General features: G+C 47.4%; 1 protein-coding gene across 1 annotated transcript; it reads right to left on the bottom strand.

The window, feature by feature from the left end:
* Window positions 1-231: 231 nt before the first annotated feature.
* Window positions 232-1,302, bottom strand: rhol (rhodopsin, like). The gene has a single exon (XM_063214934.1). The coding sequence runs from the start codon at window positions 1,300-1,302 to the stop codon at window positions 232-234; it is 1,071 nt and encodes a 356-aa protein (XP_063071004.1).
* Window positions 1,303-12,676: the final 11,374 nt, after the last annotated feature.

Here is a 12,676-nt window from a genome sequence, read left to right as displayed (position 1 = left end):
GTACCTACTTGTCTCTCAATGCCTCCTCTCATGGGAAAAACAACAACACAGAGTAGTGGCTTTGCCCCATTTCAGTATCTTGACTGAATTGTGGTTTTGCAAGGTATTGAATACCGACCATATTGAGATGTCATTGAGGACATTGATCGAGCCTCACATTGACAGCCAAAGGCCGACAGAAAAAAACAAAACTAGAGAAGTGACCTTGACCTTCTCCCCACATGACCTCCCTCATGCCGGAGCCACTGAGGAGGTGGAGGACAGCGAGGAGGCCTCTGTCTTGGAGGAGGAGGTGCCGCCGACCTCCTCGTCCTCCAGCGGACTCCTGCCGCAGAACAGCACGGTGGAGAGCATGCAGCTGCGGAACTGCTTGTTCATGCACACGTAGATGAGCGGGTTGTAGAGCGCCGAGCTCTTGGCGAAGAAGGCGGGCGCGGTCATGAAGACGGGCCCGAAGTAGCCGCCCTGGTTGGTGAAGATGAACCAGGCCACGCTGGCGTAGGGCACCCAGCAGACCAGGAAGGAGAGCACCATGAGCACCACCATGCGCGTCACCTCCCGCTCGGCCCGCTGCGTGGTCTCCGACTCCTGCTGCGCAGCGGCGGCGCGCTTCACCGCGCACACCAGCCGGCCGTAGCAGAAGGTGATGACGAGCAGCGGGAGGCTGAAGTGCACGGCGAACATGTAGACCACGAAGGACTCGTTGTTGATCTTTGGCTTCAGGGTGTAGTAGTCGATGCCGCACGAGCACTGCAGGCCTTCCGGAATGTACCGCGACCAGCCGAGCAGCGGGGGCACGGAACACGTCCCGGCCATCACCCACGTGAAGGCCACGCCCCATACGGCGTGCTTCTCCCCGAAGCGGAAGTGGCTCACGGGCTGGCAGACCACCACCCAGCGCTCCACGGCCAGCACCACCAGCGACCAGAGGGCGATCTCGCCGCCGTGCGTGGCGAAGAAGCCCTCGACGTTGCAGCCGGCGCGGCCGAACACGAAGTAGCCGTGCAGCGAGGTGTACATGGTGGTGGTGAAGCCTCCCACCACCATCAGCAGGTCGGCCACCGCCAGGTTGAGCAGGATGTAGTTGAGCGGCGTCCTCAGCTTCTTGTGCTGCACGGTGACCCAGAGCGTCAGCAGGTTGATGGGGAAGCCGACGACGATCAGGAAGAACATGTAGGCCGAGAGGCAGGCGAAGACCCAGGGCTGGGCCAGGTAGAACTGCGGCTCCTCGTACGGGCTGCGCACCACTCCTGTGAGGTTGGACATGGGCACGTAGAAATCCGGCCCTTCCGTGCCATTCATGGCTGCTGCCACACAGGCCCCCCCCTTTAGGGCTTCCCCCACCCAGGTAGGTCTCGTCTGGCTCGTGGTAAGATGGTGTACTGTGTATGATGGGCCTTTTGGAAAGGGACGGGTTCTTCCTCCAAGGGCCCAAGAGGGATGAATTTGCCAGGCATACCTGGTTGGTCAGCAGCATCTGCAGATTTAGGGCCATGTGAGCGGTAATCCAGCTCCCACAGCCAATGCTTGGGGACTGTGTCGAGGGGTAGTATCACTTGGGCTATGCTCGTCATATCCAAGTAGCTTGGGAGATCTCATCTAATCTTCCCCAGCAGATTATGCAACACATTATTGCACGTGGACACCAATGAGGTGCACACACAGTCACAGAGCCAGTGAATCTGTGACCGACAGAACAAATAATCTAGCAGTCCTTCATACTGCTTTATTTTCTGTTACAGTAGTTGTTAATTGCAATGATTTGTTGCATGGACAACTTGGTGTGGCCCATTTTGTTTAAGTTCACAATTGACACCATCAGTGTGAATATCAATTTGAGATACAGTAGATGTTGCTAATATTCTTGTTCATGTTCTTAAATGCCTTTAATATTGTTGTATTAATGTTCTCTGTAAGCGGTGGCAATACTGTCACTATACAAACAGGCACGACAATGAAGCAAACTTGAATTGAATTGAATTGAATTGAATTGAATTGAATTGATAGGAGGAGCTCACATCTAAAAACAGACATGCTACATTACATTGCATTGCATTTGGCAGACGCTTTATAACCAAAGCGACTTACAAACGAGGACATAATCATAGCCAACATTACTACCAGATAAAAAGTGCACAGGAAACAATATTCAAAACAACAAGTGCAGATGCAAAGAAGGTTTTTTTTTTTTAAGTAGAGTACACACACACACACACACACACACACACACACACACACACACACACACACACACACACACACACACACACACACACACACACACACACACACACACACACACACACACACACACACACATCATGGCAAAAGCCTGGCCTGGGGCTAGGGCAGCTCAAACTACACAACTGCAGTAAGTATTTTTTTTTCATTAAGATATGGTGTGCATGCTGTTTAGGAAAAAAAAGTTTAATTCATCAATCCACCAATATGAATAAACTGACACTGTCCTATGAAACTCATGGCAATTGCTTTTCAACACTGAAGCATATACTGTACAGTTATAGCCTACTACAGTCACTGGATTTGCTGTTTTCTTGTGGACATCTGTGAAGTATGCACAGAGGCGCATCTTGCCACCAGGCAAGGCAGGCAGCCGCTTGGGGCCCCCAAGCCCCTAGATGGTGAGTAACTACCCACACTGTACTGCAGTAGTGGTCATTTTGGTTGAAGTGTTCATTCTTTTGCACTTTCGCTTGGGGCCCCACCTGACCCTAGAATCGCCTCTGAGTATTCAGCTGTGCCGGTAAATGACCTCGTGGTCCACACTCTAGGGACAGGGGCACTATAGAAGACCTCTGAACCGGCTCTGGCTCTCTGTGTGTGTGCAGCTTTTTTCTATTCAGCGTGACTGGTGTGCTGAAGTTGACACTCACACAGCCTGAGAGCATCAGCATTCATGTCAAGCTCGACCAAGCTCTGTCCCGTTTAATTCAAGGTTGCGTAGTGCAGGGGAGGCATCAGTCAATGTTACAACTTACAGATGCGTCTGGATCGATGTATGCGCAGAAGCCCATTATTGTTGAGCCTGGTGCCAAGGCTAGTTTGTTCGCTGGGAGGAAGGGTTTTGGCCTTAGTTACTCCAGTAGGCAACTGATGACATCATGTGTGTCCTGAAGAGCAGTTTGAGGGCTCCCTCTACTGTTTGTAAACGGTAAAGCAGGTCCATAACTTGATACTGTAGGTGGAGACAACTGCAGGCCGTTGATAACATAGGCCTACATCAACTTTGGATCCCAGCAACATTGTAAAAACTAGTTAATACTTAAGCTCTGTGATTTGGAATGCCAAATGTTCTAATAAATACCTACTCGCATACTGCAGAACTCCAAATGCCCTAGTAAATACCTACCCACATGGTCTAGACCTCCAAATGTTCACCATATGAGTTTTTTTTTTACTTGTTTTGCTGGTTCAGCAAGCTGGACACCTGTCCACAATTACACAGGCCACAATCATTTGACAAACCTGCCTTGCTCGGACGAACGCACACGGCATGACAATGGAAGTAACTTGAGACTTTATGGCCGTCTCTGCTCAGAGAAGACTGCTTTTAGAGGCTCTTTGAAGAGAATGAGGCACACTGTCAGATGTGTGTCATAAAGCCCAATGTGTGTGCAGGCATCTTCCCTTTTTGTTTTTATTCAGGGATGGGGTTGGGGTGATGCATGGATAGTGTGTTGACTGAGTTGAGATGTATATAGCATCCATATGAGACAGTTACAAACATAAGGAAGGAGGTTTTTATGCCCAATAAAAAAGAAGAGGGGTTCACCCCTTTGCTGGCATTGTGGTAGTAGACAACGACTTAATGCACGCCAGACTATCCATAAATACTTTTTCTGACTGAGAGAAGACACTTGGTAGTTGGAGTTTACAACTAAAAGCCATATTGCCCAGCAGTGTTACTGGCCAGGGAAGTCATACTGACAAAATAATAGTGATTTTGGGTTTGGCATTGTCAGCCCTGTTAAGCCCTGTTAGTGTGCGTATTGAAATGCCCAAATCAACCTTGAGGACAGTTGACTGCCGAAGAACTTGGAGAATTTGACTCCAACAACAGTGTGTGTGCTTGGATACAGTAATCCGAGAGAGAAAAACACTGGAGTGTGTTAGTGAGAGCAGGCAGGCTACAGTGATTACTCCAGACTCCCGCTGATACCTTCTCAGGGAGGACGAGGGAGAGCATGTTTAAATTGATACATCCATCATCCAGTCATTTGAGCATTTCAGGGATGTATAGTGCCAGAAAGGTTATTACATTGTATGTTCAACCCATGTACAAGTATGTTTTGACTTACAGAGACAACTCACAAGGCAAAATAGACTAGAGCAGGGGTGTCGTACAGGGGGGTAAAGTGTGACTGAGTCACCTGGGCCCTGTGTACAATGAGACTAATAAGTATTTGCTGATTTTGTTGGTTATCCTACTTATCCAGAAAAGACATAATCAGTCTATAATTTTATTGATAGGTGTATTCTAACAGAATATCAAAAATAAAATCCAGAAATTAACTCTAAAATATATTAATTGATTTATATTTCATTGAGGAAAGTAAGTACTGTATTTGATCTCCTGCCAACCATTAATAATTCTGGTCCCACAGGTCAGATAGACACTTCCATTCAACTTGTTATCTGAATTGAACAGACCTGTAAATCATAACCTGCATAAAAGAGACATTGACTCAGCAAGATCAGTCTAGTCTCAGTCAATCAATCAGACTCTAAACTCACCAAAAGGGAAAAATCAAGAAGCTGTCAAAGGATGTTAGGGACACTAACGTTTTTAGACTTTTAGACCTCAACAGGGCAACAACAATGTTTTAGAGATGATATGCAAAGAAAATCCCTTCTAATATATCCACACATATTGCCATTAAAGGGACACTGTGTGAGATTTTTAGTTGTTTATTTCCAGAATTCATGCTGCCCATTCACTAATGTGACCTTTTTCATAAATACTTACCACCAGCATCAAATTCTAAGTATTCATTATGACTGAAAAATTGCACTTTTCATACATGAAAAGGGGGATCTTCTCCATGGTCTGCCATTTTGAATTTCCAGAAATAGCAATTTTTAGCTGCAAAAATGACTGTACTTGGACCATACTAGAAAATATTTGTTTATTACTTAGTAAACTTTCATGTAAAGATCAAATTTGGCAATAGGCAGCCCAGTTTCAATGAGCAGCATAGTTGCAGCACCTTTTCTGACCATCTCCTGCACAGTGTCCCTTTAACTATAAGAAACACCTGACCTCAGTACTAGAAAACAAGGGATTTGCCACCAAGTACTTTGTCTTCTTTGGCTAGAGGGGTCAAATGCGTATTTCCCTCAATCCAATACAAATCAATTAAAATATATTCTTCAGTTATTTACTGCATTTTCTTTTTAATATTCTGTCTCTCCATATTATAATAGACCAACCCTTAAAATTATAGACTGGTTATGTCTTTATTAGTGGGAAAACCAGCAAAATCAGCAAGATCAAATACGTATCAGTCTTACTGTATATAGGAGGCCTACACTCACTGGCCACTTTAATAAGTACATCTTTACAACTGTTTATTGACGGAAATTTCTGATCAGCCAATCACATGGTTGCAATTCAATTCATTTATGCATGTAGACATGGTCGAGAGGATCTGATGCAGTTAATACCGAGCATCAGAATGGGGAAGAGAGGTTATTTAAATGACTTTGAACATGGAATGGCTGTTGGTGCCAAGAGGACTTGATTTGAGTATTTCAGAAAGTACTAATCTACTGGGATATTCACACACAACCATCTCTGGTTTACAAAGAATGGTCCGGAAGAAAACATACAGTGAGCGGCAGTTCTGTGGGCAAAACAAAGCCTTGTTGATGGCAGAGGTCAGAGGAGAATGGCAAGACTGGTTTGAGCTGATACAAAGGCAACATTAAGTCAAATAACCACTCGTTACATCCAACGTATGCGTAAGAGAATCTCTGATCACACAGCACATCAAATCTTGAGGCAGATGGGCTATAGCAGCAGAAAACCACATTGGGTGCCACTCCTGTCAGCTAAGAACAGGAAAATGTGGCAACAATTTGCACAGGCCCACAATAAATGACACCAGGAAAAATGTTGCCTGGTCTGATGAGTCTTGATATCTGCTGCAACACTCAGGTGGAAGGGTCAGAATTTGATGTCAACAACATGAAAACACGGATCGACCCTGCCTTACATTAACGTTTCATGCTGGTGGTATAGTGACGTAAGGATATTTTCTTACCACAATTTGGGCCCCGTAGTACCAATTGATCTTTGTTGGAATGCCATTGCATACTCAAGTATCGTTGCAGGCAGTTAAGGTAGTTCTCAAAGCAAAAGAAGGTCCAACCCATCACTAGAGAGGTGTATCTAATAAAGTGGTCGGTGAGTGTATGTAGCTGTGACTGGGAGGTCCAGTGAAGCTGATTGTACATAGGGCCCACAATTCGTTGCTACACCGCTGGAAATGAGCACAACAGTTAATGGAAGTAACAACTGAAACTTCATTTTTTTTCTGAACGTGTACCGCTGCGGAATGGGACAAGTCAGTTGACCAAAGACAGATCACAGCCTATACAAGGTTTCTGCAAGATTGAGATCAGGCCTAACAGAGGCTTTGGTGGTTGTCAATTGTCAACCTCAATCATCAGGGCTATGAAACGTTTTTGTTGCACTTTTCCACACCTTGCAATGATTACTTCATGAGAACAAAAAAAATAAATAAAGATGGCGCTCAACGCTCAATAGATTTTCCAGACGTGTGCAATACATTATTGCTACACTCTCTTATTAAAACCATTCTGAGGTGCATCCACATCCACAAGAGCAGGGGGGGTGGATGCTAGAGGACCAAGCGATGTTGTGGACAAACACCCAGACAAGATATAAATCTGCTGTTCGGGCAACTGCTATAACTGGCCTGCAGTTAGGATAATAATGCAGGAACTTGTATGCAATAAACATAGTGGACAATGGTGTTTTGTGCGGTCTTGCATTGTTATCATACTCCTCTCTCGGAGTAATGAAGTCCATTTCTTTCCCCTCGGGCCAATCTAGACTGTTCGTCCCTACCAAACAATCCTGAGACTATCGTCTTTCCTTTTTAAAGACCTCTTTTTTCGCCGAACAAAACCCCTTTTGCCCTCTCCAACAATGAAAACACACTTCACACTGGACTGCACCGATTCCATCTTACACTTCCCCCTTCTTTCTCTGTCTTTGTTGACGAAGAAGTATGTGTGTGTGCTGTGTGTTCGTGCGTGCGTGCGTGCGTGCGTGCGTGCGCGCGTGCGTGCGTCTGTCCGTCCGTGTCTGCATGTGTGTGCGTCTGAGTGTGCCCATGTGTCTTTGTCTGAGTGTTGTTTTGAGGGGGGTATAGTAGGGGGTGTCTGTTTTCCTCCAGACAACTTTGCTAAGGTTTTGACTAATAGCCCCACTCCACTCCATCCAGTCCAGTCCAGAGCAGAGCACCACTCAGGCCTCTTGGTGATGGATGAAGGGATCTTATGAAGTGCCTGTCCTTATGAGGTCTGCTTACCAGCACCAAATGCCAGCTGAGTAACAACCCCCCACCACCACCACCACCACCACCACCATCTCCTCCCTTTCCCCCACCACACACTGTCTCTATCCCCCCCACACACACACCACTCTATACACCTCCAAAACAGTACCACACAACATGGTTTTGGTTGTGGTTCTCGTCTCCTCATGTCCTCATGGTACAGCGACAAGAGGTTCGTATTATTATGTATCTATGAGAGTTATATGGGCACGGTGAGTGTCTGTTTGTTTATACGGGCCCACTGAATGATGCTACTTGATGAACTTGAAATATTGGTTTAAAACATGAGAATGACCTTATTTTATTATTTTATTACATATATATTTATTATAATGACTGAATTCTCACGCCTCTGATTCACTCAGACTTCTATTCCGGCTTGAGTCTAGGGGTATGATCCATTTATATAAAGGGAGATTGGGTAGTTGGATCTATCACAACAATTGTCCTAGACTAAAACTGGCAAGAGGTATTTGTTTTCTTTTTTTAAATCATAGTCAGTTCCCTGAACAAACCTGTCAGCACAGTTATGATTGCTGAGAACAAGTCACTGACTGTACAAAATGATAAAGAAAGACATCATGCTTTGTTTTACGAAAAGTCATGTAGCCTTATGTAGGTTGTTATGTGTTCCTGTACAATAGAGCAGTGGTTCTTAACCTTTTTTTCTTAGCGCACCCCCTTACCTGTGCCGAAGACAAGCCGCACACCCCCAACACAAACTTCTACATGTGTATATGCACTGAAAAATGATAAATGAGTGATTAATTACAATGATTCCCGCTTGAGACATTAATCAGTACCTGAATGACTTTGAATGGGAACCAAAACTTGTTTAATTTGGACTTAATTTGCTCTAATTATAATGTTTGACCCCATAATTATAATGTTTCACCCCAGGTTGAGAAACACTGCACTAGAGTATACATGTTCCTGTGCTGCTGCACGAGAGCTCAACCCGTGTTGAGGCATTATGCTGCTCTCAAGGGGCGAGGGGGTTACATAAACAGAAGACCTCACCGTCTGAGGGCACTCCTGACAGTGTAACATTCCACACTATCCCAAACTAAAGAAAACACAGCACAAGATTCATAATGTGCCCTGTATCCCACCCCCCCACCCTACTCCCAACCCCACACTAAAACTCCCACCCCTCCCTCCCACGTCCTCCCCTGCAGCACTGCCCGATAATTCAACCACAGACAGCCAACGCTGCCATTTTTAAAAACGATGTACCGCAAAAATAAATAAATACTTTCTAAAAAATCAGACACGACTTTTGGTTTTTTTTGTCTGTCTGCTTTGTCTGTCTCACACTATATCTGTCTCAGAGATTGGCCCAGGTTCAGCCATTTAAACTGTTGCCAGCTCCAGTCATTGCTAGTCTAAGAGAGGGGTTCCTTCCTCGAATTCAACAATGGTCATCTTTTTTTTTCTTTCGTAGAATTGTGCGGTAGCGGTGAGTGGGTCTTCGGATTCAGGTCATACGGTAAACTGGGGTGAGGCGAGTGAGTGAGCGAGTGACGCAACATCAAGCTGTAGGTAAGGGGTGTGGATGGAGCAGAGGTGGGGCATCCCACAAGGGACTCTACGCCCCCCCCCTACGCCCCAGCGTGACGATGCATCCTGCGGGAGAGGGGGGGTGGAAGTACACGTACACGTACAGGAGGAGACAACAATGGCCGACGGGGGTGGGCGGTGGGTGAGGTCGACGGTGGGAGAGAAGGGACATCCAGGTTGGGCCGAGCTACAGTACCTCGTCCGTCCCACCCTGACCAGGCATGTGTTGCACAATCGCACGATCCCCGTCGAGGAATTTGACGCAGTTCAGGAAGTAGTAAGGTATGCGTGTGTGTGTGTGTGCGCTTGCACGTGCGTGTGTGTGTGTGTGTGGGACTAGCTGGCTGGCCAAGAGGAACAGGAAGAGCTGTTGTGCTTGCAAAGGAGGTGACGTGATGTGACTGTGCGCCTCTGACGCAGCTCGTAGTGGGCTCACACACACACACACACACTCTCACACACACACAGTCTTGCGTCCCGTTCATGTCGTCCTTCGGGGCTGTGGCGTTCTCTCTGGTCGTCTGGCACGGGATACGTGGGAAAAGGCCCTGGAGCATGCCCAGTGAGGGCCGACCCAGGCCGGACAATTGGTGTTTCGAGAAAGGTCACAGCCCCTACACCTCCTCCAGGGAGTAAGCCCAGATTCTGAGACTCCGAGAAATCCGTCCTAGCTAGCAGGGGTCTAGCGGCGTAGGAACACTGAGACATAAATACACAATCGCATCTGTCTTGAAACACTGTATCAACTTAATGCGCTTCTTGAGCCTCGACTTGATTCATTAGGCGCACATGTGGGTTAAATGTATTTTCTGTCCATGTGAACAAAATGGTGGAGACGATAATTCTTTGGAATACTTTTTCGCCAGCTCAGCTCAGTTGGGGTGCTTGTCTTTCTTTGTGTGTGTGTGTGTGTGTGTGTGTGTGTGTGTGTGTGTGTGTGTGTGTGTGTGTGTGTGTGTGTGTGTGTGTGTGTGTGTGTGTGTGTGTGTGTGTGTCTTTGTCTGTGTGTGTGTGTGTGTGTGTGTGTCTGTGTGTCTGTGTGTGTGTCTGTGTGTGTGCGCCTGCATCTGTGTGTGTGTGTCTGTGTGTGTGTGTGTGACGGTGCAGGCCCACCAACAGGGGGGGCAAAGGGGTATGTTGTTCCAGGCCCAGTGAGATAGGGGGCCCACAATCGGGTCCCCGTTACATTGTATGTATTGGATAGGGGGCACAATTCAAATGACTTTGTCCTGGGCCAAGCCAAAGCTGTCAGCGGTCCTGTGTGTGTGTGTGTGTGTGTGTGTGTGTGTGTGTGTGTGTGTGTGTGTGTGTGTGTGTGTGTGTGTGTGTGTGTGTGTGTGTGTGTGTGTGTGTGTGTGTGTGTGTGTGTGTGTGTGTGTGTGTGTGTGTGTGTGTGTGTGTACGTACATACATACAGTACATGCGCCTGCTGGTGTGGGGGTGGAGGCCGTGCTATGAAACAATTCACCTACATTACTTGGCTACCCTCTCCCCTAGTAAGCCTATGACAGATTTATGCAGCTGATCCCTCAGTTTACTGCAGAGGTATTACATCCATAAATACATGAGATGGTGATGCACTATTAACGCTGGGTGCGCAAGTTCACACAGCTATGGGTCTTGCCTTGACATTGCACAGGCCCTGGGAATTTCTCTCCTGGTTCCCGTCTCTTACACAGTTGTACACACATACTACACACTCCAAATCTGTGTGTGTGCCCAGGCTATACCAAGCTTTCCCGGCATGGGAGAGCTCACGGGTGACGTCGCTGCGCAGCGCACTCTCGCACTAAACCAGTGGACATGACGTCCACCAGTTCCAAATGTGTTTTTTTTTCTTCGTTTTTGTGTTCGGAGTGTCTGAGGCCATGGGGAGAGAGAGAGAGAGTGCCCCTGGGGAGTTGCGCAACAACCAGGGACGGAGCCGCCACTTAAAGACGTACGTAGTCTAGGCCTACTACACGGCCGGGACCAGAGCCATAACTCGGTCATTCCCTTTGTTTTTGTTTTCGTTTCGCTGGCACTTTCGAAAAGTGTTCCTGGATCTCTCTCTGGGATTTTTCACTGTGTCCCTGCGTTGTTATTAGTCACACTGGGACATAGAGTCAGGCCTGCCGACAGGCAGGGACAAAGGGGTATGCTGTTATATGTTGCCCAGGGAGCAGGGTTGCCAGATGAGTCTGATGATTTCCAGCCCAAAAAATGCTCAAAACCCGCCTAGAAGCACAAAAGCCCGCCCAATTCTATTGATTTCTATGGCAAAAATTGGGCAGTTTTTTTCTGCTAAATGACATTTTTACCCACACACGGCCATCCTAAACAACCCAATTTGGCGGGAAACAGCCCAATCTGGCAACACTGCCAGGAGGATAGGGGGGGGGCATAATTGGGTCCCCATTAGATTGTAAATATTGGCTAGGGGGACCCTTTCAGATGACTTTGTCCTGGGCCCAGCAAAAGCTGTCAGAGGCCCTGTATAGAGTAAAAGATGTCGTGGTACTGGCCAGACGTCGATTCTGCTGTGCTGACTGACCGAGGCCTTGCCGACAGCGACAGCCCGCCATTCTATCAGTGAAAGAAAATGTGTTTAGTCATGGATTTTTAGAGTATAACCTCTCGCTAACTTTATTGTTTGGTTTTAAACAAAAGAACAATCACTGTTTTTGTTGGAAAGACAAGCTCTCCTCGACATGAACTCGTGTATAAAAATGTTTTTCCTGACAACATTTTGGTCTCACCAAAGCTATTAACCCACCCAACCAGGGGTGCAGACAAGGGGGGACAAAGGGGACAGTTGTCCTGGGCCCAGGGAGAGAGGGGGCCCAACATTGGGTCCTCATTACACTGTATCTGTTGGGCTGGGGGGGACCCTTTCAGATGGCTTTGTCCTGGGCCCGGCCAAAGCTGTGAGCGGCCCTGAGCCCAACCAACAACCTGAGGGAGGAACTGGAGAGACAATGGTGCTACCACAGCACACCGCACACTAAAAACATGGCAGGCCGAAGAGCTATTGGGGAGGATGGTTTCAATTAAGGTTTCTCTTTTCTGTGTCACGGCCTGGCGGGCATCTCGGCACCGAAAGCCATCGGAAAAGCCTCATGCCGTTTGCTGTATTACTTTTGATGTGGTTAGCCCCACGGGAACCTCTTTAACCTTTGAGTTGTAAACTAATCGACCCCGTCTCCGCGCACAAAGCCTTGATAAAAGTCTTCAGCTGATGCCGCTAAAAGTCCAGCAGGGAGGAGATGATGTCAGAAGGACGAGCTTAAACGCCATCCTCTTCCCCGTTCCATATCCTCCTCCCCCCTCCTTCACCTCCTTCTCCCTCGACCTCTCAGCCGCAGCGAGGAAGAAAGACGTCAAGGTGTATGTTTTCAGTTTTAACAAGATGGATGTGCTCCGTCAAGCTGCGACGGCACGGCAGGCCGTAAACGGCTCAAGGAGGACAGCAGGCCCGCGAGCAGGAGCGCGGCTGGAATGTCCTCGGTAACACAAATGCAGACACACAC

Source organism: Engraulis encrasicolus, chromosome 14 (assembly GCF_034702125.1).
Source record: "Engraulis encrasicolus isolate BLACKSEA-1 chromosome 14, IST_EnEncr_1.0, whole genome shotgun sequence".
NCBI lineage: Eukaryota > Metazoa > Chordata > Actinopteri > Clupeiformes > Engraulidae > Engraulis > Engraulis encrasicolus.
Note: the sequence above shows the minus strand (reverse complement) of the source record. Positions and strands in the feature narration are given on the sequence as shown.

What these genes read in the sequence shown, in the direction of transcription:
- rhol (XM_063214934.1), bottom strand. Translation starts at nt 1,302, where the DNA reads ATGAATGGCACGGAAGGGCCGGATTTCTACGTGCCCATGTCCAACCTC.